The sequence below is a fragment of the Heterocephalus glaber genome, unplaced genomic scaffold, assembly GCF_053883595.1.
Source record: "Heterocephalus glaber isolate CG9 unplaced genomic scaffold, H.glaber_assembly_v1.0 deba00001387, whole genome shotgun sequence".
Lineage (NCBI taxonomy): Eukaryota > Metazoa > Chordata > Mammalia > Rodentia > Bathyergidae > Heterocephalus > Heterocephalus glaber.
This window is the reverse complement of record NW_028258285.1, coordinates 1,060-26,300: the sequence shown is the minus strand read 5'-3', so window position 1 is coordinate 26,300 and position 25,241 is coordinate 1,060. Positions and strand designations below refer to the sequence as shown.

Below are 25,241 nucleotides of genomic sequence, written 5' to 3'. Positions count from 1 at the left end.
CCCCCCCCCATAAGAAAGGCCTGTAAAGATGGAGCAATGGACAGCCTGGTGGATCAAAGATTAGCATTAAAAAGAAATCAAGTACTTTACAATAGGACAGTGGAAAAGATACCCTGAAGACATATAAGGAACCCACAAGGCCCAACCTTTCCAAGGCTCACAGTTGCAAAAGGGAAAGACTTTGTTTTGAGAGGAGAGCCCCCAGGGCACCCTGCTTGAGAAGGGCCACCGTGGCAGGTTCCCTGGATTCATCCAGTTCATGGTGCTCAGCCATCCAGGCCCATGGATGCTTCTGCAGCCATGATGCACAAAGGCCTAAGGAGGACTGCTTGGAGCCAGTGGTAGAACTTTGTGTCATCTACAGGGTGCTGTTTTCACAAGTATGCAGAACGCAAGAGTTGAGTCAGGAAGGCTTCCACCCAAATTTCCAAAGAAGGCCTGGCAGGCCAGGCTGGGTGTCCCTGAGAGGGCAGTGCATGCAGCTGTGAGAGTTAAGCCCAAAGGTGCACTGGAGAACCCAGGATGAGGGTGCAGTCAGGAACATGGAACACCTGCAGAAAGCCACGCCCAAACATGTAACCCTCATCTAATCAGGAAGGAAACATCAGGAAAACTTAAATTGAGGGACATTCTATAAGATATCAGCTCAGTCATACTCCAAACTGGCAGCTCATACCAAACGAAACAAGGAAAAATTGTGAAAACATCCGTCAAGGGGCGTCTGAGGGATGCAACAATGAAATGCAATGTGGCAGCCCGGACGGGACTGCAGATTGTTGTGGAGCGCAAGTGGTGAAGGTGGACCTTAGTTAGTAATTATACATCAATATATTTGCTCACTCCTTGTACAGGATGTACTAGACTAATGGATGACATTAGTAACAGGAAATGGAAGAGCTGGGTTGCCATCTTAATTGTGTATAAATCTAAAACTCGTAATATATATAAGCTGTACTATGAGTTGTTGTTGTTTTGGTATTTTTTGGTTTTTCTTTCTTTTGGTACCGGGGATTGAACTCAGGACCTTGCGCTGGTGAGGCAGGCATGGTGCCACTGAGCTAAATCCCCGGCCCATCAAGCTCTGTTATGTACATGTAGCCACTCCTCAAATGATTGTGAACTGCACAATAAAAAGAAAAACAACAATGTAAACTGCAGGCCTGCTTTCTAACACCGAATCTCCCACCCTCAGCCATAATAGAAGCCCTAAATATACTCCACAACCTCAACTAAATCCCAACAAAAACCGCAACCCAAAGTGCACCTTGCCCCTTGGTCCTAAGCCACTTCCTCACCCTAACTGTAGCGAAACTTTGAGGATGCAACCTCACTTCCTTGGTATTAGAACCCAGCGAACTGGTGCCCTTCTGAAGCTGTCTCCCGTCCTGACCCCTTGGAGGGAGACAGAGAAGAGGGGAGGACGAGCTTTGCCATTTTCCCGCTTTCTGAAGGTCTAACGACAGAAAGGACCGCAATCCGAGCCTTTTCCGACCTTGGCTCGGCTCTGGCCGCAGAGTGTTTCCAGCTAATGTTCAGGAGGAACCCACATGTGAGAGAGGCAGCCCAGTGCCCATCCTGGACGTCAGCGCCAGCTGTGACCTTCTCATGGGGTGCTGCTTCCCCTCGCGCTCAGGGTATGTAAGGGCCCTGCTTGGACAGGGGCAGGCTGTGAGGTGTCAGAGCTCTGTCCCGCCGCCCCACCACCCGCAGCCCCCCACTTCATGGCTGGAGGTACAGCAAACATGGCGGCCTGCTAGGGTACAGATTGTTTTGGACTAACTTGGCTTGGAGCCCAGCCCCGAGCGCTCAGGTGCACAGAGTTTTGTGCCTGCCTCGCTCAGAAAGGATCATCAGTGTGAAGTGGAAACCCATGTTAGCATTAGCCTAGTGGGACAAAGTCAGCCAAGGCTAGACAGTCACAGAGGGCTTGGGGTGGGGTCAGCTTTCCTCTACACCGAGGCACAGAGGACCACACAAGACACGACGCTGTCTCAGAGAGGCAGGTGGAAGAAAAGCCCGGGCCTCTGACTCTGCTGCTCACTCGTCTCTCCCCAGCGCCACCTCTCCCATTTTGGAAACCTGGTCCGAATGGCACCATCCACCGGACATTCCCCAAATCAAGATCAAAAGGGTCCCGGCTTGCAAGTGAACTCACCTGGAGCAGACATGGAGCCTCCCTTGTGCCGTCCCTTGCTCAGGTGGAATATCTAGAGCCCCACGAGGCCGACACAGATGGTGAGGGCACAGCAGTCCGGAAGGCTTTCATGGCTTTTGGTTGGGCATTGGAATCCCCCAAATGGCCAGGATGTCTTTTCTAGGCTCCGCAGGGAACTGGCGAGGGACTGACACTGCTGAGCTTTCCTCCTCCTAGCTCCGGCTCCACGACCAGAACACCATGGGCCTGCTCTGCAGCCGGAGCCAGCCCCAGAGGGAGAGCCTCCTCTGGAGACAGGAGAGAAGCAGAAGCCAGCTCCACAGCACTCCTGCCTCTCTGCTGCCGCTGACAAGGACAGGTCCTTGCAGAAGGTGCTCTTAGAATTCTCTCGCAAGCTGCTGGCAGAGCACCTGACCTTGATGGGTGCGGTGAGCAGCTGAGCTCTGTGGGGTGGGGTGGGGTGGGGTGGGCGGGGAGCGGGGGACACCATCCTTCTCGCACTGATCTCCTCAGTCCTGACATTCCCAGTTTACCAGATCAAAGTTCCTTCTTCTACCAACTGCATCACCTATACTTGTGTCTCAGCCCCAAGCCACTCCTCTCCTTGGGTGGAGGTCGACAGTAGAGACAGGGCACTCCCATGCCCCGCTTCACACAGTGACTGTGATGTCAACTGCGATTGGACAATTGGGAAACAGGGCGGGGAGTCAGACCAACTGGCGTGAGGAGGGTGTGCACCGAGGTGCAGCAGGAGCCTGTGTCACCTTGCCATCATCCCAGGAGACCTGGCCAGCCTCATCACTTTGTAGGCATTTGAGATTTCGAGGGTTCTACAGCAGACACCCACACAGAGCCCCCAGTCATAGCTGTCCCAGGAAATGTGCCACTGACCTGGGCCAAAGGAGCAGAGGGCAGGTGAGGTTGGAAAGAAGACAGTACCTCAGAATGAGCGGGACTCAGATGTCTGCTCGTGCTGGAGGTTTGGAGGATTGGGCACGGGGACAATGCCACTGATTTTTCACGTCAGTGCTAGGTCCTAGGTCATGAGTTGGACATCACTAGTGGGCAGTGGAGAAAACCAGCTATTTGCAGAAGTCTCTGTCCATAGCTGCAGCTTCCTCCTGATCTCCAGCTCAGGCCACGGCCACCTGCCTGTGGATGCTGAAGCCATCGACTATCTGGGGTGGGTTCTGCCCGTGTGATGCTGTCTTCCTCCACAGGAGCTGTTCAAGAATGTTGGGGGCCCTGGGACTGCCTGGGCTCCATCTGGACCCAGAGAAACAAAAAGGGCAAAGAACCTCTGGCGCCCACCGTTCGGGCCACTACCACAATTTTAATCACGTGGCCAACTGCACCATCACCTCCTGCTTTGGGGGGTCCCAGCACGAGGGCTGGAGACAGGGCCAGGGTGGTGGAGCACTGGATCCGGGTGGCCAAGCTAAGTGGTAAGAGGGTGCTGGCAATTTCCTCTGGACATCTCCAATCTGCCTCTTTTCCTCCGTCAGTCAGCTCTTGGGACTGTAGGCTCTTTTCTAAGATGTTCCATGATCCTAGTGCCTCCTTGTCATGGGGGACCCTGACCTCGACTCATAGGTCATGTGGTGCGGAGGGTGCTGTCATGTGATCTAAGCTTCTTTGAGTTTCACTAAAATCCTCCTCCCTGAAAGATAGCCTATTTAATAATGGTGCTGGAACAACTGGATTTCAACCTGCCAAAGATTCAAACTAGACCCATACCTATCACCATGCACTAAAATAGCCCCAGCTCCGGGCTCGCCGGTGCCCACACTCGCCGGGCCGCGAGGCGGAAAGGGGCTCCTCCGCAGGCAGGACCCGGTGCTTCCTGGGGACCGGCCAGGCCGGGCTGGAACCACCCGCAGGGCCTGGGACCCAGCACCTCAGGGCCAAGGTCACCGCGCGGGCTCGCCGCGTGCTCTGCCCTTCGGCACCCAGGGGAGCGAGGAGCTTCCGGGGCGCAGAAGCCCAGCAGAGGCGGCCCCCCTACAGGCCTCCTCCCGAACCAGGACAGCGGGGACACTGCCACGCAGAGGACCGTGTGGAAGCCAGGAGTGCGGCTCAGAGCGCGGGCGAACAGGAAGGGGGAGGAAGCCGGGACCAGCGCGGCCCAGAATTCACTCTCCCTGTCAGCTCAGCGCAGCCACCGGTGTCCCTGAGAGGCCTCCGGGAGAAGGAAGGAAGCGCCTGTCGCAGGACGCGGAAGGCCCCGGGCCACAGGGAGGCAGCGCGCCAGGCCGGGCGAACAGCTCACTTGAGACCCCCCTGTGCCACTGCGGAGCTCAGCTCAGGCGCCCAGCGGAGCCCTCAGGCAATGATCCCGGCGGCGGGGCGTCACTGTGGCCCCGGGAACAAACCATCAGATAACCGGGAAAGGGCAGGGTCCTCCTAGGCAGAGGAGTAAGGAGTGCTTGTTGGAGATGCTCTGCCCTCTGGGGAGCCTAGTTCCCGCCCTCGCTCTGAGCTGTACCAGGCCAGCATTCTCTCAGTTTTCTGGAAAACTAAGCCTCTTCCAAACAAAAGTTAATCAAGAAATTTAAAGACCTAAATTTAACAAGCAAAAGTTCAGGGTGTGATATCTAAGGTCACTACGAAAATCCAGAGACCAGATACATCACTCCTAACTGCAAGACAAAAGGAAAAGTCAGGTGTGGTGGTGCTTCCAGCAATCTCAGATCTCGGACACTGAGCAAGACCTAAACACTTTTCTCTCTCTCTCTCTCTCTCTCTCTCTCTCTCTCTCTCTCTCTCTGAAAAAAGAAACAGTGAGGTGAATTACTTCTGAAGAAATAACGAAAAGCTTCCAGCCTACTTAGAGGAAGCAAGACAGAGAGGAAGACAGAATAAGGTGGTAGAAATAAGCACGAATATACGAAACATATTCTCTTTATGCTAGGCATCCTCATACAATCCTGGCAGAGCTGGGGCCCCTGGCAACCTCAGCGCGTGATCTCAGCACAGGGCTCTGCTGCCCTCCGGTGGCCGCTCGGTGTCACTGCACGCCCCGCCTGCTCTGGTCCCGGAGGAGAGAGCTCCAGCTTGGGAAGCTGACCTGCAGGGGGGTGCCCCTCCTCCTGCCCCCAAGTCGCCCTCCCATCCCTCTCCCTTGGGGACAGTTTAGAGCTACCTGTCCGCACAGCCTCACGCACTCACAAGCCGCCTCTGGGAGGTGATTGCCTCATGGGCGTGGTACACCTGGGTTGGACAGGAGGTGGGATCTGGGCTGAGAGAAATCGCCTGGTTCAGGGCCTGGGAGCCTTCATCTCGCTGCCTCTGCTCCCTGGACTCTGCTTTCTGTCTGCCAGGCCCCTCCGCCATGCCGCGCTGCCTTTGAGCTGCTGACTAGGGACTGAACCTCTCCCAAGTGCGAGCCGAGATAAACCTCTCCTCGGTTAACTTGTGTGCGCCCCGTAAGCGTGTCTCGGTGACCAAGTCACTCCCCTCGAGGTCCTGCCCTTGACACCTGCACGGCACGTGAGTGACACCTCTCGGGGGCAGGTCCAACCTTGGCTCTTGGGGAGGTTCTGGAGACGCGGTGGGGCAGCCCCCGGTGAGTCCTGGACGGGTCTAGGCCCCTGCCCCAGGTGTGTGGTCAAAAACAGTACGTTGTGTGGGTGCAGGAGTGGCTCTGCCTGTGTCCGACGCTCTCCACAAGGCCCCGGCAGCTTCCCGGCCGCACCTGTGCCCACCTCGGCCTGAGGGTGTGGGCCCACCTGAGCCACACTAGAGCTCCTGACCTGGCAAGACCCGTGGGGTCCTGAGCCTTCCACGAGCTCTAGGAAGGCTCGATCGGTCTCTGGGAGGGCCTGACTCCCCTGCTGCTCAGCCACCACACAGCGCCCAGTCACGTCCTGTCCTCGTGGGATTTCTTCCCCAGCTAGCAAGGGCGGCCCATTGTGACCTCACTGGTGCGTAGGGCTGTCTTAGTCTGCAAGCTGCAGTCCTTCTGCCCCAAGACCTCTGCTGCTTTGCTGATCTCAAGACACTGACAATATTGCTTGCTGTCTGCTCAGGACCCGGTCGTCTCCATGGCAAAAGTCTTTGGCCATTCATACCCGTGTCCATCCGTTGCCTCAGCCTTTCTCTTCAGCCATGGCAAGGGTCCTAGCAGAGGTTCTTCAGCCTTAGTCAGCCCACTTTAGCTTGCTCCTTTTCTTCCTCGTAGGCACAACAGGCATTGGGCTCTCCCATCCCAACAGCAGCATATGCATCCTTTTCAACTGGAATAAATTTTAAAGTGATTTTTTAAATCATGTCACCCGTAATTCATTCATTCATCTGTTATGGCCGAATTTGGGACCCATATCATTTAACCATATTTCAGGCTAAAAGTAAGAAATAAATTTGAAAGCCTTAAGTAACGAAAAGCTGGTTTGTTTGTTCAATTCTGACATCTGACTTCGGGAAGGATTAAAAAACTTCCAGCATTCACTGTGTTATCCTCCTTCCTCAGACCTGGCTCCGCTTCTGGGTTCTTAGGCATACCTTCTCTTTTCTATTCCAGGCTTCCCTCGGGCCGTAGCAGCTCTCAGATGATTTCCCCAGATGAGAAGGCTCTCATTTCCATCATTTCAAATGACATTCTTCACGTTTGTTCTGATTGGGTTTGTGTAAAGGATTTATTCAAAACCAACCCGTATAACCATGGAAATGACTATCCTCATTGGGTTTAATCCAAACAAAATCCCCTCCCAAATGTACGCAATGGAGGTCTTGGGTTGAAGGTGGAGGTGTTCTCCCAAAATAAGCTGCGATGTTCCTACAACTGTGCGTGACAAAAAGTGTCTGTTACAGGGTTCCAACTGTCCCTGGCCATAAACGTACACATCCCACCCTCTTCCTCAGACATTACGTTGCCTAAATCCTCACCCAATACAGTCCCAGCTTCCATTCTTTGTTGCATTTCTAATTCAAACATTTAGGTGTGAAACACATGTCACGTACACACATCCTTGACATCCACACCTGATTCGGGCTGAGATCACCTAAGCTGAAATAGCCCTGATAGCCACACTATTCTTGATTATCACTATTCAATGCTTCTGTGAAATTCATATCTACTGCTGATGCAGGTACAAGTGACCAAAAGAGAAATGAGGAAAGAAACACAGTTCAGAAACCCATCTGTGCGCTCTTTCCACAGTTATAAATACTTCAAGGACCAAACTACTACTGCAAACAAAACAGGGCATTGGGGCAAAACAGTAAAATAAAGACTCATCATCAGTACTAACTCCCATTCTGTCCATCATAACGGGCGTTACTGAAAAGAAAATTGTCTCCAATAAATTGTAAGGTTTTATGCTCTAAATATGTCATAGATTGCTTATAACACTCCTAGATCACTTATCAGAAATTGCATCCTTTTATGGAAACTACAGGTCGTGGATTCTATCTGGATGTCCCCTCAAGCCCCTTGCACCCAGAGGTGAGGGCTTCCAGAGGGTGACTGGGTGATGGGGGTGCTACGCCAGGCTTGGTGTCAGGATGTGGGCCTGGTCGGAAGAGGTGGGTCAGCGCGGGTGTGACCTGGGAGGGTGTATCTTGCTCCCTGGCCCACACTTTACCAGGTGCCTCCTGGCCTCCACCAGGCAAGCAGCATTTCTATCAATGTGCACCTCTGACATGCCATCCTGCCATCCTGCCATCCTGGAACTAGCTAACTAGGAACTGAAATGTGAGCTGAAACAAACCTCTCTTCCCTTAATGTGTAGTGCTGAGTATTGTGTTCAGGGACAAGAAAGTGGGTGGTACAGATGTTGGTACAAGAAGTCTGCTGGTCACTGCAGCGACTGTACCTCACCAGGTGGTTCAGAGGCCTGTGGAAGTGGTCCACAGCAGTTTGGAAAGGTTTGGAGATGCCAGCTGGAGAAGCAGCCCTACAATGCTCTAATCTGAGCTTGATGGAAGATTCTGGTCCGAGCACAGAAGACCGGAGTGCAGAGAGGTTGCAGATGAGAAAGGCCAGACTTAGGAGGTTTCAGTTGAGAAGAAGGATGCCAGTGGCAGTTGGATCCAGGCCATGTGTGTTGTGCTCCAGCAGAAAATAGGACTGTACTGTATTGTGTTCGCGTCCTGAGATTTGTGTGAGACTGATACGAAGGGTGGAAGAATCATTCATCTGATGGAGAAAATATCAAGGTAGCCTAAATATCAGGCTGTAGCATGGATGCTGCTTGCTACTTTGAGCCAGGTTTGTGCTGAAAATGAGGAGCAAAAGACCATTTAAAAACTTTTCAGTCCCCCCCCCATAAAGAAAGGCCTGTAAAGATGGAGCAATGGACAGCCTGGTGGATCAAAGATTAGCATTAAAAAGAAATCAAGTACTTTACAATAGGACAGTGGAAAAGATACCTGAAGACATATAAGGAACCCACAAGGCCCAACCTTTCCAAGGCTCACAGTTGCAAAAGGGAAAGACTTTGTTTTGAGAGGAGAGCCCCAGGGCACCCTGCTTGAGAAGGGCCACCGTGGCAGGTCCCTGGGATTCATTCCAGTTCATGGTGCTCAGCCATCCAGGCCCATGGATGCTTCTGCAGCCATGATGCACAAAGGCCTAAGGAGGACTGCTTGGAGCCAGTGGTAGAACTTTGTGTCATCTACAGGGTGCTGTTTTCACAGGTATGCAGAACGCAAGAGTTGAGTCAGGAAGGCTTCCACCCAAATTTCCAAAGAAGGCCTGGCAGGCCAGGCTGGGTGTCCCTGAGAGGGCAGTGCATGCAGCTGTGAGAGTTAAGCCAAAGGTGCACTGGAGAACCCAGGATGAGGGTGCAGTCAGGAACATGGAACACCTGCAGAAAGCCACGCACCCAAACATGTAACCCTCATCTAATCAGGAAGGAAACATCAGGAAAACTTAAATTGAGGGACATTCTATAAGATATCAGCTCAGTCATACTCCAAACTGGCAGCTCATACCAAACGAAAACAAGGAAAAATTGTGAAAACATCCGTCAAGGGGCGTCTGAGGGATGCAACAATGAAATGCAATGTGGCAGCCCGGACGGGACTGCAGATTGTTGTGGAGAGCAAGTGGTGAAGGTGGACCTTAGTTAGTAATTATACATCAATATTTGCTCACTCCTTGTACAGGATGTACTAGACTAATGGATGACATTAGTAACAGGAAATGGAAGAGCTGGGTGGCCATCTTAATTGTGTATAAATCTAAAACTCGTAATATATATAAGCTGTACTATGAGTTGTTGTTGTTTTGGTATTTTTGGTTTTTCTTTCTTTTGGTACCGGGGATTGAACTCAGGACCTTGCGCTGGTGAGGCAGGCATGGTGCCACTGAGCTAAATCCCCGGCCCTCAAGCTCTGTTATGTACATGTAGCCACTCCTCAAATGATTGTGAACTGCACAATAAAAAGAAACAACAATGTAAACTGCAGGCCTGCTTTCTAACACCGAATCTCCCACCCTCAGCCATAATAGAAGCCTAAATATACTCCACACCTCAACTAAATCCCAACAAAAACCGCAACCCAAAGTGCACCTTGCCCCTTGGTCCTAAGCCACTTCCTCACCCTAACTGTAGCAAAACTTTGAGGATGCAACCTCACTTCCTTGGTATTAGAACCCAGCGAACCTGGGTGCCCTTCTGAAGCTGTCTCCCGTCCTGACCCCTTGGAGGGAGACAGAGAAGAGGGGAGGACGAGCTGTTGCCATTTTCCCGCTTTCTGAAGGTCTAACGACAGAAAGGACCGCAATCCGAGCCTTTTCCGACCTTGGCTCGGCTCTGGCCGCAGAGGTTTCCAGCTAATGTTCAGGAGGAACCCACATGTGAGAGAGGCAGCCCAGTGCCCACCCTGGACGTCAGCGCCAGCTGTGACCTCTCATGGGCAGTGCTTCCCCTCGCGCTCAGGGTATGTAAGGGCCCTGCTTGGACAGGGGCAGGCTGTGAGGTGTCAGAGCTCTGTCCCGCCGCCCCACCACCCCGCAGCCCCCACTTCATGGCTGGAGGTACAGCAAACATGGCGGCCTGCTAGGGTACAGATTGTTTTGGACTAACTTGGCTTGAAGCCCAGCCCCGAGCGCTCAGGTGCACAGAGTTTTGTGCCTGCCTCGCTCAGAAAGGATCATCAGTGTGAAGTGGAAACCCATGTTAGCATTAGCCTAGTGGGACAAAGTCAGCCAAGGCTAGGACAGTCACAGAGGGCTTGGGGTGGGGTCAGCTTTCCTCTACACCGAGGCACAGAGGACCACACAAGACACGACGCTGTCTCAGAGAGGCAGGGTGGAAGAAAAGCCCGGGCCTCTGACTCTGCTGCTCACTCGTCTCTCCCCAGCGCCACCTCTCCCATTTTGGAAACCTGGTCCGAATGGCACCATCCACCGGACATTCCCCAAATCAAGATCAAAAGGGCGGCTTGCAAGTGAACTCACCTGGAGCAGACATGGAGCCTCCCTTGTGCCGTCCCCTTGCTCAGGTGGAATATCTAGAGCCCCACGAGGCCGACACAGATGGTGAGGGCCACAGCAGTCCGGAAGGCTTTCATGGCTTTTGGTTGGGCATTGGAATCCCCCAAATGGCCAGGATGTCTTTTCTAGGCTCCGCAGGGAACTGGCGAGGGACTGACACTGCTGAGCTTTCCTCCTCCTAGCTCCGGCTCCACGACCAGAACACCATGGGCCTGCTCTGCAGCCGGAGCCAGCCCCAGAGGGAGAGCCTCCTCTGGAGACAGGAGAGAAGCAGAAGCCAGCTCCACAGCACTCCTGCCTCTCTGCTGCCGCTGACAAGGACAGGTCCTTGCAGAAGGTGCTCTTAGAATTCTCTCGCAAGCTGCTGGCAGAGCAGCTGACCTTGATGGGTGCGGTGAGCAGCTGAGCTCTGTGGGGTGGGGTGGGGTGGGGTGGGGTGGGGCGGGGGACGGCGGGGGACACCCATCCTTCTCGCACTGATCTCCTCAGTCCTGACATTCCCAGTTTACCAGATCAAAGTTCCTTCTTCTACCAACTGCATCACCTATACTTGTGTCTCAGCCCCAAGCCACTCCTCTCCTTGGGTGGAGGTCGACAGTAGAGACAGGGCACTCCCATGCCCGCTTCACACAGTGACTGTGATGTCAACTGCGATTGGACAATTGGGAAACAGGGCGGGGAGTCAGACCAACTGGCGGAGGAGGGTGTGCACCGAGGTGCAGGCAGGAGCCTGTGTCACCTTGCCATCATCCCAGGAGACCTGGCCAGCCTCATCACTTTGTAGGCATTTGAGATTCGTGGGTTCTACAGCAGACACCCACACAGAGCCCCCAGTCATAGCTGTCCCAGGAAATGTGCCACTGACCTGGGCAAAGGAGCAGAGGGCAGGTGAGGTTGGAAAGAAGACAGTACCTCAGAATGAGCGGGACTCAGATGTCTGCTCGTGCTGGAGGTTTGGGAGGATGGGCACGGGGACAATGCCACTGATTTTCACGTCAGTGCTAGGTCCTAGGTCATGAGTTGGACATCACTAGTGGGCAGTGGAGGAAAACCAGCTATTTGCAGAAGTCTCTGTCCATAGCTGCAGCTTCCTGATCTCCAGCTCAGGCCACGGCCACCTGCCTGTGGATGGCTGAAGCCATCGACTATCTGGGGTGGGTTCTGCCCGTGTGATGCTGTCTTCCTCCACAGGAGCTGTTCAAGAATGTGGGGCCCTGGGACTGCCTGGGCTCCATCTGGACCCAGAGAAACAAAAAGGGCAAAGAACCTCTGGCGCCCACCGTTCGGGCCACTACCACACATTTTAATCACGTGGCCAACTGCACCATCACCTCCTGCTTTGGGGGTCCCAGCACGAGGGCTGGAGACAGGGCCAGGGTGGTGGAGCACTGGATCCGGGTGGCCAAGCTAAGTGGTAAGAGGGTGCTGGCAATTTCCTCTGGACATCTCCAATCTGCCTCTTTTCCTCCGTCAGTCAGCTCTTGGGACTGTAGGCTCTTTTCTAAGATGTTCCATGATCCCTAGTGCCTCCTTGTCATGGGGACCCTGACCTCGACTCATAGGTCATGTGGTGCGGAGGGTGCTGTCATGTGATCTAAGCTTCTTTGAGTTTCACTAAAATCCTCCTCCCTGAAAGATAGCCTATTTAATAATTGGTGCTGGAACAACTGGATTTCAACCTGCCAAAGATTCAAACTAGACCCATACCTATCACCATGCACTAAACTAGCCCCAGCTCCGGGCTCGCCGGTGCCCACACTCGCGTGGCCGCGAGGCGGAAAGGGGCTCCTCCGCAGGCAGGACCCGGTGCTTCCTGGGGACCGGCCAGGCCGGGCTGGAACCACCCGCAGGGCCTGGGACCCAGCACCTCAGGGGCCAAGGTCACCGCGCGGGCTCGCCGCGTGCTCTGCCCTTCGGCACCCAGGGGAGCGAGGAGCTTCCGGGGCGCAGAAGCCCAGCAGAGGCGGCCCCCCTACAGGCCTCCTCCCGGACCAGGACAGCGGGGACACTGCCACGCAGAGGACCGTGTGGAAGCCAGGAGAGCGGCTCAGAGCGCGGGCGAACAGGAAGGGAGGAAGCTGGGACCAGCGCGGCCCAGAATTCACTCTCCCTGTCAGCTCAGCGCAGCCACCGGTGTCCCTGAGAGGCCTCCGGGAGAAGGAAGGAAGCGCCTGTCGCAGGACGCGGAAGGCCCCGGGCCACAGGGAGGCAGCGCGCCAGGCCGGGCGAACAGCTCACTTGAGACCCCCCTGTGCCACTGCGGAGCTCAGCTCAGGCGCCCAGCGGAGCCCTCAGGGCAATGATCCCGGCGGCGGGGCGTCACTGTGGCCCCGGGAACAAACCATCAGATAACCGGGAAAGGGCAGGGTCCTCCTAGGCAGAGGAGTAAGGAGTGCTTGTTGGAGATGCTCTGCCCTCTGGGGAGCCTAGGTCCCCGCCCTCGCTCTGAGCTGTACCAGGCCAGCATTCTCTCAGTTTTCCTGGAAACTAAGCCTCTTCCAAACAAAAGTTAATCAAGAAATTTAAAGACCTAAATTTAACAAGCAAAAGTTCAGGGTGTGATATCTAAGGTCACTACGGAAAATCCAGAGACCAGATACATCACTCCTAACTGCAAGACAAAAGGAAAAGTCAGGTGTGGTGGTGCTTCCCAGCAATCTCAGATCTCGGACACTGAGCAAGACCTAAACACTTTCTCTCTCTCTCTCTCTCTCTCTCTCTCTCTCTCTCTCTCTCTCTCTCTCTGAAAAAGAAACAGTGAGGTGAATTACTTCTGAAGAAATAACGAAAAGCTTCCAGCCTACTTAGAGGAAGCAAGACAGAGAGGAAGACAGAATAAGGTGGTAGAAATAAGCACGAATATACGAACATATTCTCTTTATGCTAGGCATCCTCATACAATCCTGGCAGAGCTGGGGCCCCTGGCAACCTCAGCGCGTGATCTCAGCACAGGGCTCTGCTGCCCTCCGGTGGCCGCTCGGTGTCACTGCACGCCCCGCCTGCTCTGGTCCCGGAGGAGAGAGCTCCAGCTTGGGAAGCTGACCTGCAGGGATGGGTGCCCCTCCTCCTGCCCCCAAGTCGCCCTCCCATCCCTCTCCCTTGGGGACAGTTTAGAGCTACCTGTCCGCACAGCCTCACGCACTCACAAGCCGCCTCTGGGAGGTGATTGCCTCATGGGCGTGGTACACCTGGGTTGACAGGAGGTGGGATCTGGGCTGAGAGAAATCGCCTGGTTCAGGGCCTGGGAGCCTTCATCTCGCTGCCTCTGCTCCCTGGACTCTGCTTTCTGTCTGCCAGGCCCCTCCGCCATGCCGCGCTGCCTTTGAGCTGCTGACTAGGGACTGAAACCTCTCCCAAGTGCGAGCCGAGATAAACCTCTCCTCGGTTAACTTGTGTGCGCCCCGTAAGCGTGTCTCGGTGACCAAGTCACTCCCCTCGAGGTCCTGCCCTTGACACCTGCACGGCACGTGAGTGACACCTCTCGGGGGCAGGTCCAACCTTGGCTCTTGGGGAGGTTCTGGAGACGCGGTGGGGCAGCCCCCGGTGAGTCCTGGACGGGTCTAGGCCCCTGCCCCAGGTGTGTGGTCAAAAACAGTACGTTGTGTGGGTGCAGGAGTGGCTCTGCCTGTGTCCGACGCTCTCCACAAGGCCCCGGCAGCTTCCCGGCCGCACCTGTGCCCACCTCGGCCTGAGGGTGTGGGCCCACCTGAGCCACACTAGAGCTCCTGACCTGGCAAGACCCGTGGGGTCCTGAGCCTTCCACGAGCTCTAGGAAGGCTCGATCGGTCTCTGGGAGGGCCTGACTCCCCTGCTGCTCAGCCACCACACAGCGCCCAGTCACGTCCTGTCCTCGTGGGATTTCTTCCCCAGCTAGCAAGGGCGGCCCATTGTGACCTCACTGGTGCGTAGGGCTGTCTTAGTCTGCAAGCTGCAGTCCTTCTGCCCCAAGACCTCTGCTGCTTTGCTGATCTCAAGACACTGACAATATTGCTTGCTGTCTGCTCAGGACCCGGTCGTCTCCATGGCAAAAGTCTTTGGCCATTCATACCCGTGTCCATCCGTTGCCTCAGCCTTTCTCTTCAGCCATGGCAAGGGTCCTAGCAGAGGTTCTTCAGCCTTAGTCAGCCCACTTTAGCTTGCTCCTTTTCTTCCTCGTAGGCACAACAGGCATTGGGCTCTCCCATCCCAACAGCAGCATATGCATCCTTTTCAACTGGAATAAATTTTAAAGTGATTTTTTAAATCATGTCACCCGTAATTCATTCATTCATCTGTTATGGCCGAATTTGGGACCCATATCATTTAACCATATTTCAGGCTAAAAGTAAGAAATAAATTTGAAAGCCTTAAGTAACGAAAAGCTGGTTTGTTTGTTCAATTCTGACATCTGACTTCGGGAAGGATTAAAAAACTTCCAGCATTCACTGTGTTATCCTCCTTCCTCAGACCTGGCTCCGCTTCTGGGTTCTTAGGCATACCTTCTCTTTTCTATTCCAGGCTTCCCTCGGGCCGTAGCAGCTCTCAGATGATTTCCCCAGATGAGAAGGCTCTCATTTCCATCATTTCAAATGACATTCTTCACGTTTGTTCTGATTGGGTTTGTGTAAAGGATTTATTCAAAACCAACCCGTATAACCATGGAAATGACTATCCTCATTGGGTTTAATCCAAACAAAATCCCCTCCCAAATGTACGCAATGGAGGTCTTGGGTTGAAGGTGGAGGTGTTCTCCCAAAATAAGCTGCGATGTTCCTACAACTGTGCGTGACAAAAAGTGTCTGTTACAGGGTTCCAACTGTCCCTGGCCATAAACGTACACATCCCACCCTCTTCCTCAGACATTACGTTGCCTAAATCCTCACCCAATACAGTCCCAGCTTCCATTCTTTGTTGCATTTCTAATTCAAACATTTAGGTGTGAAACACATGTCACGTACACACATCCTTGACATCCACACCTGATTCGGGCTGAGATCACCTAAGCTGAAATAGCCCTGATAGCCACACTATTCTTGATTATCACTATTCAATGCTTCTGTGAAATTCATATCTACTGCTGATGCAGGTACAAGTGACCAAAAGAGAAATGAGGAAAGAAACACAGTTCAGAAACCCATCTGTGCACTCTTTCCACAGTTATAAATACTTCAAGGACCAAACTACTACTGCAAACAAAACAGGGCATTGGGGCAAAACAGTAAAATAAAGACTCATCATCAGTACTAACTCCCATTCTGTCCATCATAACGGGCGTTACTGAAAAGAAAATTGTCTCCAATAAATTGTAAGGTTTTATGCTCTAAATATGTCATAGATTGCTTATAACACTCCTAGATCACTTATCAGAAATTGCATCCTTTTATGGAAACTACAGGTCGTGGATTCTATCTGGATGTCCCCCTCAAGCCCCTTGCACCCAGAGGTGAGGGCTTCCAGAGGGTGACTGGGTGATGGGGGTGCTACGCCAGGCTTGGTGTCAGGATGTGGGCCTGGTCGGAAGAGGTGGGTCAGCGCGGGTGTGACCTGGGAGGGTGTATCTTGCTCCCTGGCCCACACTTTACCAGGTGCCTCCTGGCCTCCACCAGGCAAGCAGCATTTCTATCAATGTGCACCTCTGACATGCCATCCTGCCATCCTGCCATCCTGGAACTAGCTAACTAGGAACTGAAATGTGAGCTGAAACAAACCTCTCTTCCCTTAATGTGTAGTGCTGAGTATTGTGTTCAGGGACAAGAAAGTGGGTGGTACAGATGTTGGTACAAGAAGTCTGCTGGTCACTGCAGCGACTGTACCTCACCAGGTGGTTCAGAGGCCTGTGGAAGTGGTCCACAGCAGTTTGGAAAGGTTTGGAGATGCCAGCTGGAGAAGCAGCCCTACAATGCTCTAATCTGAGCTTGATGGAAGATTCTGGTCCGAGCACAGAAGACCGGAGTGCAGAGAGGTTGCAGATGAGAAAGGCCAGACTTAGGAGGTTTCAGTTGAGAAGAAGGATGCCAGTGGCAGTTGGATCCAGGCCATGTGTGTTGTGCTCCAGCAGAAAATAGGACTGTATTGTGTTCGCGTCCTGAGATTTGTGTGAGACTGATACGAAGGGTGGAAGAATCATTCATCTGATGGAGAAAATATCAAGGTAGCCTAAATATCAGGCTGTAGCATGGATGCTGCTTGCTACTTTGAGCCAGGTTTGTGCTGAAAATGAGGAGCAAAAGACCATTTAAAAACTTTTCAGTCCCCCCCCCCCAAAAGAAAGGCCTGTAAAGATGGAGCAATGGACAGCCTGGTGGATCAAAGATTAGCATTAAAAAGAAATCAAGTACTTTACAATAGGACAGTGGAAAAGATACCCTGAAGACATATAAGGAACCCACAAGGCCCAACCTTTCCAAGGCTCACAGTTGCAAAAGGGAAAGACTTTGTTTTGAGAGGAGAGCCCCAGGGCACCCTGCTTGAGAAGGGCCACCGTGGCAGGTTCCCTGGGATTCATCCAGTTCATGGTGCTCAGCCATCCAGGCCCATGGATGCTTCTGCAGCCATGATGCACAAAGGCCTAAGGAGGACTGCTTGGAGCCAGTGGTAGAACTTTGTGTCATCTACAGGGTGCTGTTTTCACAGGTATGCAGAACGCAAGAGTTGAGTCAGGAAGGCTTCCACCCAAATTTCCAAAGAAGGCCTGGCAGGCCAGGCTGGGTGTCCCTGAGAGGGCAGTGCATGCAGCTGTGAGAGTTAAGCCAAAGGTGCACTGGAGAACCCAGGATGAGGGTGCAGTCAGGAACATGGAACACCTGCAGAAAGCCACGCACCCAAACATGTAACCCTCATCTAATCAGGAAGGAAACATCAGGAAAACTTAAATTGAGGGACATTCTATAAGATATCAGCTCAGTCATACTCCAAACTGGCAGCTCATACCAAACGAAACAAGGAAAAATTGTGAAAACATCCGTCAAGGGGCGTCTGAGGGATGCAACAATGAAATGCAATGTGGCAGCCCGGACGGGACTGCAGATTGTTGTGGAGAGCAAGTGGTGAAGGTGGACCTTAGTTAGTAATTATACATCAATATTTGCTCACTCCTTGTACAGGATGTACTAGACTAATGGATGACATTAGTAACAGGAAATGGAAGAGCTGGGTGGCCATCTTAATTGTGTATAAATCTAAAACTCGTAATATATATAAGCTGTACTATGAGTTGTTGTTGTTTTGGTATTTTTGGTTTTTCTTTCTTTTGGTACCGGGGATTGAACTCAGGACCTTGCGCTGGTGAGGCAGGCATGGTGCCACTGAGCTAAATCCCCGGCCCCTCAAGCTCTGTTATGTACATGTAGCCACTCCTCAAATGATTGTGAACTGCACAATAAAAAGAAACAACAATGTAAACTGCAGGCCTGCTTTCTAACACCGAATCTCCCACCCTCAGCCATAATAGAAGCCTAAATATACTCCACAACCTCAACTAAATCCCAACAAAAACCGCAACCCAAAGTGCACCTTGCCCCTTGGTCCTAAGCCACTTCCTCACCCTAACTGTAGCAAAACTTTGAGGATGCAACCTCACTTCCTTGGTATTAGAACCCAGCGAACCTGGGTGCCCTTCTGAAGCTGTCTCCCGTCCTGACCCCTTGGAGGGAGACAGAGAAGAGGGGAGGACGAGCTGTTGCCATTTTCCCGCTTTCTGAAGGTCTAACGACAGAAAGGACCGCAATCCGAGCCTTTTCCGACCTTGGCTCGGCTCTGGCCGCAGAGGTTTCCAGCTAATGTTCAGGAGGAACCCACATGTGAGAGAGGCAGCCCAGTGCCCACCCTGGACGTCAGCGCCAGCTGTGACCTCTCATGGGCAGTGCTTCCCCTCGCGCTCAGGGTATGTAAGGGCCCTGCTTGGACAGGGGCAGGCTGTGAGGTGTCAGAGCTCTGTCCCGCCGCCCCACCACCCCGCAGCCCCCACTTCATGGCTGGAGGTACAGCAAACATGGCGGCCTGCTAGGGTACAGATTGTTTTGGACTAACTTGGCTTGGAGCCCAGCCCCGAGCGCTCAGGTGCACAGAGTTTTGTGCCTGCCTCGCTCAGAAAGGATCATCAGTGTGAAGTGGAAACCCATGTTAGCATTAGCCTAGTGGGACAAAGTCAGCCAAGGCTAGGACAGTCACAGAGGGCTTGGGGTGGGGTCAGCTTTCCTCTACACCGAGGCACAGAGGACCACACAAGACACGACGCTGTCTCAGAGAGGCAGGGTGGAAGAAAAGCCCGGGCCTCTGACTCTGCTGCTCACTCGTCTCTCCCCAGCGCCACCTCTCCCATTTTGGAAACCTGGTCCGAATGGCACCATCCACCGGACATTCCCCAAATCAAGATCAAAAGGGCCGGCTTGCAAGTGAACTCACCTGGAGCAGACATGGAGCCTCCCTTGTGCCGTCCCCTTGCTCAGGTGGAATATCTAGAGCCCCACGAGGCCGACACAGATGGTGAGGGCCACAGCAGTCCGGAAGGCTTTCATGGCTTTTGGTTGGGCATTGGAATCCCCCAAATGGCCAGGATGTCTTTTCTAGGCTCCGCAGGGAACTGGCGAGGGACTGACACTGCTGAGCTTTCCTCCTCCTAGCTCCGGCTCCACGACCAGAACACCATGGGCCTGCTCTGCAGCCGGAGCCAGCCCCAGAGGGAGAGCCTCCTCTGGAGACAGGAGAGAAGCAGAAGCCAGCTCCACAGCACTCCTGCCTCTCTGCTGCCGCTGACAAGGACAGGTCCTTGCAGAAGGTGCTCTTAGAATTCTCTTGCAAGCTGCTGGCAGAGCACCTGACCTTGATGGGTGCGGTGAGCAGCTGAGCTCTGTGGGGTGGGGTGGGGTGGGGTGGGGCGGGGGACGGCGGGGGACACCCATCCTTCTCGCACTGATCTCCTCAGTCCTGACATTCCCAGTTTACCAGATCAAAGTTCCTTCTTCTACCAACTGCATCACCTATACTTGTGTCTCAGCCCCAAGCCACTCCTCTCCTTGGGTGGAGGTCGACAGTAGAGACAGGGCACTCCCATGCCCGCTTCACACAGTGACTGTGATGTCAACTGCGATTGGACAATTGGGAAACAGGGCGGGGAGTCAGACCAACTGGCGGAGGAGGGTGTGCACGGAGGTGCAGGCAGGAGCCTGTGTCACCTTGCCATCATCCCAGGAGACCTGGCCAGCCTCATCACTTTGTAGGCATTTGAGATTCGTGGGTTCTACAGCAGACACCCACACAGAGCCCCCAGTCATAGCTGTCCCAGGAAATGTGCCACTGACCTGGGCAAAGGAGCAGAGGGCAGGTGAGGTTGGAAAGAAGACAGTACCTCAGAATGAGCGGGACTCAGATGTCTGCTCGTGCTGGAGGTTTGGGAGGATGGGCACGGGGACAATGCCACTGATTTTCACGTCAGTGCTAGGTCCTAGGTCATGAGTTGGACATCACTAGTGGGCAGTGGAGGAAAACCAGCTATTTGCAGAAGTCTCTGTCCATAGCTGCAGCTTCCTGATCTCCAGCTCAGGCCACGGCCACCTGCCTGTGGATGGCTGAAGCCATCGACTATCTGGGGTGGGTTCTGCCCGTGTGATGCTGTCTTCCTCCACAGGAGCTGTTCAAGAATGTGGGGCCCTGGGACTGCCTGGGCTCCATCTGGACCCAGAGAAACAAAAAGGGCAAAGAACCTCTGGCGCCCACCGTTCGGGCCACTACCACACATTTTAATCACGTGGCCAACTGCACCATCACCTCCTGCTTTGGGGGTCCCAGCACGAGGGCTGGAGACAGGGCCAGGGTGGTGGAGCACTGGATCCGGGTGGCCAAGCTAAGTGGTAAGAGGGTGCTGGCAATTTCCTCTGGACATCTCCAATCTGCCTCTTTTCCTCCGTCAGTCAGCTCTTGGGACTGTAGGCTCTTTTCTAAGATGTTCCATGATCCCTAGTGCCTCCTTGTCATGGGGACCCTGACCTCGACTCATAGGTCATGTGGTGCGGAGGGTGCTGTCATGTGATCTAAGCTTCTTTGAGTTTCACTAAAATCCTCCTCCCTGAAAGATAGCCTATTTAATAATTGGTGCTGGAACAACTGGATTTCAACCTGCCAAAGATTCAAACTAGACCCATACCTATCACCATGCACTAAACTAGCCCCAGCTCCGGGCTCGCCGGTGCCCACACTCGCGTGGCCGCGAGGCGGAAAGGGGCTCCTCCGCAGGCAGGACCCGGTGCTTCCTGGGGACCGGCCAGGCCGGGCTGGAACCACCCGCAGGGCCTGGGACCCAGCACCTCAGGGGCCAAGGTCACCGCGCGGGCTCGCCGCGTGCTCTGCCCTTCGGCACCCAGGGGAGCGAGGAGCTTCCGGGGCGCAGAAGCCCAGCAGAGGCGGCCCCCCTACAGGCCTCCTCCCGGACCAGGACAGCGGGGACACTGCCACGCAGAGGACCGTGTGGAAGCCAGGAGAGCGGCTCAGAGCGCGGGCGAACAGGAAGGGAGGAAGCTGGGACCAGCGCGGCCCAGAATTCACTCTCCCTGTCAGCTCAGCGCAGCCACCGTGTCCCTGAGAGGCCTCCGGGAGAAGGAAGGAAGCGCCTGTCGCAGGACGCGGAAGGCCCCGGGCCACAGGGAGGCAGCGCGCCAGGCCGGGCGAACAGCTCACTTGAGACCCCCCTGTGCCACTGCGGAGCTCAGCTCAGGCGCCCAGCGGAGCCCTCAGGGCAATGATCCCGGCGGCGGGGCGTCACTGTGGCCCCGGGAACAAACCATCAGATAACCGGGAAAGGGCAGGGTCCTCCTAGGCAGAGGAGTAAGGAGTGCTTGTTGGAGATGCTCTGCCCTCTGGGGAGCCTAGGTCCCCGCCCTCGCTCTGAGCTGTACCAGGCCAGCATTCTCTCAGTTTTCCTGGAAACTAAGCCTCTTCCAAACAAAAGTTAATCAAGAAATTTAAAGACCTAAATTTAACAAGCAAAAGTTCAGGGTGTGATATCTAAGGTCACTACGGAAAATCCAGAGACCAGATACATCACTCCTAACTGCAAGACAAAAGGAAAAGTCAGGTGTGGTGGTGCTTCCCAGCAATCTCAGATCTCGGACACTGAGCAAGACCTAAACACTTTCTCTCTCTCTCTCTCTCTCTCTCTCTCTCTCTCTCTCTCTCTCTCTGAAAAAGAAACAGTGAGGTGAATTACTTCTGAAGAAATAACGAAAAGCTTCCAGCCTACTTAGAGGAAGCAAGACAGAGAGGAAGACAGAATAAGGTGGTAGAAATAAGCACGAATATACGAACATATTCTCTTTATGCTAGGCATCCTCATACAATCCTGGCAGAGCTGGGGCCCCTGGCAACCTCAGCGCGTGATCTCAGCACAGGGCTCTGCTGCCCTCCGGTGGCCGCTCGGTGTCACTGCACGCCCCGCCTGCTCTGGTCCCGGGAGGAGAGAGCTCCAGCTTGGGAAGCTGACCTGCAGGGATGGGTGCCCCTCCTCCTGCCCCCCAAGTCGCCCTCCCATCCCTCTCCCTTGGGGACAGTTTAGAGCTACCTGTCCGCACAGCCTCACGCACTCACAAGCCGCCTCTGGGAGGTGATTGCCTCATGGGCGTGGTACACCTGGGTTGACAGGAGGTGGGATCTGGGCTGAGAGAAATCGCCTGGTTCAGGGCCTGGGAGCCTTCATCTCGCTGCCTCTGCTCCCTGGACTCTGCTTTCTGTCTGCCAGGCCCCTCCGCCATGCCGCGCTGCCTTTGAGCTGCTGACTAGGGACTGAAACCTCTCCCAAGTGCGAGCCGAGATAAACCTCTCCTCGGTTAACTTGTGTGCGCCCCGTAAGCGTGTCTCGGTGACCAAGTCACTCCCCTCGAGGTCCTGCCCTTGACACCTGCACGGCACGTGAGTGACACCTCTCGGGGGCAGGTCCAACCTTGGCTCTTGGGGAGGTTCTGGAGACGCGGTGGGGCAGCCCCCGGTGAGTCCTGGACGGGTCTAGGCCCCTGCCCCAGGTGTGTGGTCAAAAACAGTACGTTGTGTGGGTGCAGGAGTGGCTCTGCCTGTGTCCGACGCTCTCCACAAGGCCCCGGCAGCTTCCCGGCCGCACCTGTGCCCACCTCGGCCTGAGGGTGTGGGCCCACCTGAGCCACACTAGAGCTCCTGACCTGGCAAGACCCGTGGGGTCCTGAGCCTTCCACGAGCTCTAGGAAGGCTCGATCGGTCTCTGGGAGGGCCTGACTCCCCTGCTGCTCAGCCACCACACAGCGCCCAGTCACGTCCTGTCCTCGTGGGATTTCTTCCCCAGCTAGCAAGGGCGGCCCATTGTGACCTCACTGGTGCGTAGGGCTGTCTTAGTCTGCAAGCTGCAGTCCTTCTGCCCCAAGACCTCTGCTGCTTTGCTGATCTCAAGACACTGACAATATTGCTTGCTGTCTGCTCAGGACCCGGTCGTCTCCATGGCAAAAGTCTTTGGCCATTCATACCCGTGTCCATCCGTTGCCTCAGCCTTTCTCTTCAGCCATGGCAAGGGTCCTAGCAGAGGTTCTTCAGCCTTAGTCAGCCCACTTTAGCTTGCTCCTTTTCTTCCTCGTAGGCACAACAGGCATTGGGCTCTCCCATCCCAACAGCAGCATATGCATCCTTTTCAACTGGAATAAATTTTAAAGTGATTTTTTAAATCATGTCACCCGTAATTCATTCATTCATCTGTTATGGCCGAATTTGGGACCCATATCATTTAACCATATTTCAGGCTAAAAGTAAGAAATAAATTTGAAAGCCTTAAGTAACGAAAAGCTGGTTTGTTTGTTCAATTCTGACATCTGACTTCGGGAAGGATTAAAAAACTTCCAGCATTCACTGTGTTATCCTCCTTCCTCAGACCTGGCTCCGCTTCTGGGTTCTTAGGCATACCTTCTCTTTTCTATTCCAGGCTTCCCTCGGGCCGTAGCAGCTCTCAGATGATTTCCCCAGATGAGAAGGCTCTCATTTCCATCATTTCAAATGACATTCTTCACGTTTGTTCTGATTGGGTTTGTGTAAAGGATTTATTCAAAACCAACCCGTATAACCATGGAAATGACTATCCTCATTGGGTTTAATCCAAACAAAATCCCCTCCCAAATGTACGCAATGGAGGTCTTGGGTTGAAGGTGGAGGTGTTCTCCCAAAATAAGCTGCGATGTTCCTACAACTGTGCGTGACAAAAAGTGTCTGTTACAGGGTTCCAACTGTCCCTGGCCATAAACGTACACATCCCACCCTCTTCCTCAGACATTACGTTGCCTAAATCCTCACCCAATACAGTCCCAGCTTCCATTCTTTGTTGCATTTCTAATTCAAACATTTAGGTGTGAAACACATGTCACGTACACACATCCTTGACATCCACACCTGATTCGGGCTGAGATCACCTAAGCTGAAATAGCCCTGATAGCCACACTATTCTTGATTATCACTATTCAATGCTTCTGTGAAATTCATATCTACTGCTGATGCAGGTACAAGTGACCAAAAGAGAAATGAGGAAAGAAACACAGTTCAGAAACCCATCTGTGCGCTCTTTCCACAGTTATAAATACTTCAAGGACCAAACTACTACTGCAAACAAAACAGGGCATTGGGGCAAAACAGTAAAATAAAGACTCATCATCAGTACTAACTCCCATTCTGTCCATCATAACGGGCGTTACTGAAAAGAAAATTGTCTCCAATAAATTGTAAGGTTTTATGCTCTAAATATGTCATAGATTGCTTATAACACTCCTAGATCACTTATCAGAAATTGCATCCTTTTATGGAAACTACAGGTCGTGGATTCTATCTGGATGTCCCCCTCAAGCCCCTTGCACCCAGAGGTGAGGGCTTCCAGAGGGTGACTGGGTGATGGGGGTGCTACGCCAGGCTTGGTGTCAGGATGTGGGCCTGGTCGGAAGAGGTGGGTCAGCGCGGGTGTGACCTGGGAGGGTGTATCTTGCTCCCTGGCCCACACTTTACCAGGTGCCTCCTGGCCTCCACCAGGCAAGCAGCATTTCTATCAATGTGCACCTCTGACATGCCATCCTGCCATCCTGCCATCCTGGAACTAGCTAACTAGGAACTGAAATGTGAGCTGAAACAAACCTCTCTTCCCTTAATGTGTAGTGCTGAGTATTGTGTTCAGGGACAAGAAAGTGGGTGGTACAGATGTTGGTACAAGAAGTCTGCTGGTCACTGCAGCGACTGTACCTCACCAGGTGGTTCAGAGGCCTGTGGAAGTGGTCCACAGCAGTTTGGAAAGGTTTGGAGATGCCAGCTGGAGAAGCAGCCCTACAATGCTCTAATCTGAGCTTGATGGAAGATTCTGGTCCGAGCACAGAAGACCGGAGTGCAGAGAGGTTGCAGATGAGAAAGGCCAGACTTAGGAGGTTTCAGTTGAGAAGAAGGATGCCAGTGGCAGTTGGATCCAGGCCATGTGTGTTGTGCTCCAGCAGAAAATAGGACTGTATTGTGTTCGCGTCCTGAGATTTGTGTGAGACTGATACGAAGGGTGGAAGAATCATTCATCTGATGGAGAAAATATCAAGGTAGCCTAAATATCAGGCTGTAGCATGGATGCTGCTTGCTACTTTGAGCCAGGTTTGTGCTGAAAATGCGGAGCAAAAGACCATTTAAAAACTTTTCAGTCCCCCC

At 53.5% G+C, this 25,241-nt stretch overlaps 1 protein-coding gene across 4 annotated transcripts; it reads left to right on the top strand.

Annotated features, from left to right (window-relative positions):
• Window positions 1–10,545: 10,545 nt before the first annotated feature.
• On the top strand, window positions 10,546–24,122 carry LOC147828082 (ral-GDS-related protein-like). 4 transcript variants are annotated; one of them, XM_087211173.1, is made up of 7 exons: window positions 10,546–10,932; window positions 11,787–12,009; window positions 13,893–18,456; window positions 18,880–19,058; window positions 19,196–19,350; window positions 20,200–20,422; window positions 22,303–24,122. In XM_087211173.1, exons 3-7 carry the CDS (start codon window positions 18,353–18,355, stop codon window positions 22,329–22,331), a joined length of 690 nt encoding a protein of 229 aa, XP_087067299.1. In that variant the 5' UTR covers window positions 10,546–10,932; window positions 11,787–12,009; window positions 13,893–18,352; the 3' UTR covers window positions 22,332–24,122. The 4 variants fall into 4 exon arrangements, 3 of the variants coding, with proteins under 3 accessions (XP_087067299.1, XP_087067298.1, XP_087067297.1); XM_087211172.1 differs by lacking the exon at window positions 22,303–24,122 and having other exon boundaries at window positions 10,546–10,640; window positions 10,778–10,932; window positions 20,200–20,874; XM_087211171.1 differs by lacking the exon at window positions 22,303–24,122 and having other exon boundaries at window positions 20,200–20,874.
• The last annotated feature ends 1,119 nt before the right edge of the window (window positions 24,123–25,241 follow it).

Excerpts from the sequence above, each read along its gene's own strand:
- LOC147828082 (XM_087211172.1), top strand. The coding sequence starts at position 18,353 with ATGTTCAGGAGGAACCCACATGTGAGAGAGGCAGCCCAGTGCCCACCC. Across the intron at positions 18,457-18,879 it reads TGCTTCCCCTCGCGCTCAGG|CGCCACCTCTCCCATTTTGG; the intron begins GTATGTAAGGGC and ends GTCTCTCCCCAG. Across the intron at positions 19,059-19,195 it reads CCACGAGGCCGACACAGATG|CTCCGGCTCCACGACCAGAA; the intron begins GTGAGGGCCACA and ends TCCTCCTCCTAG.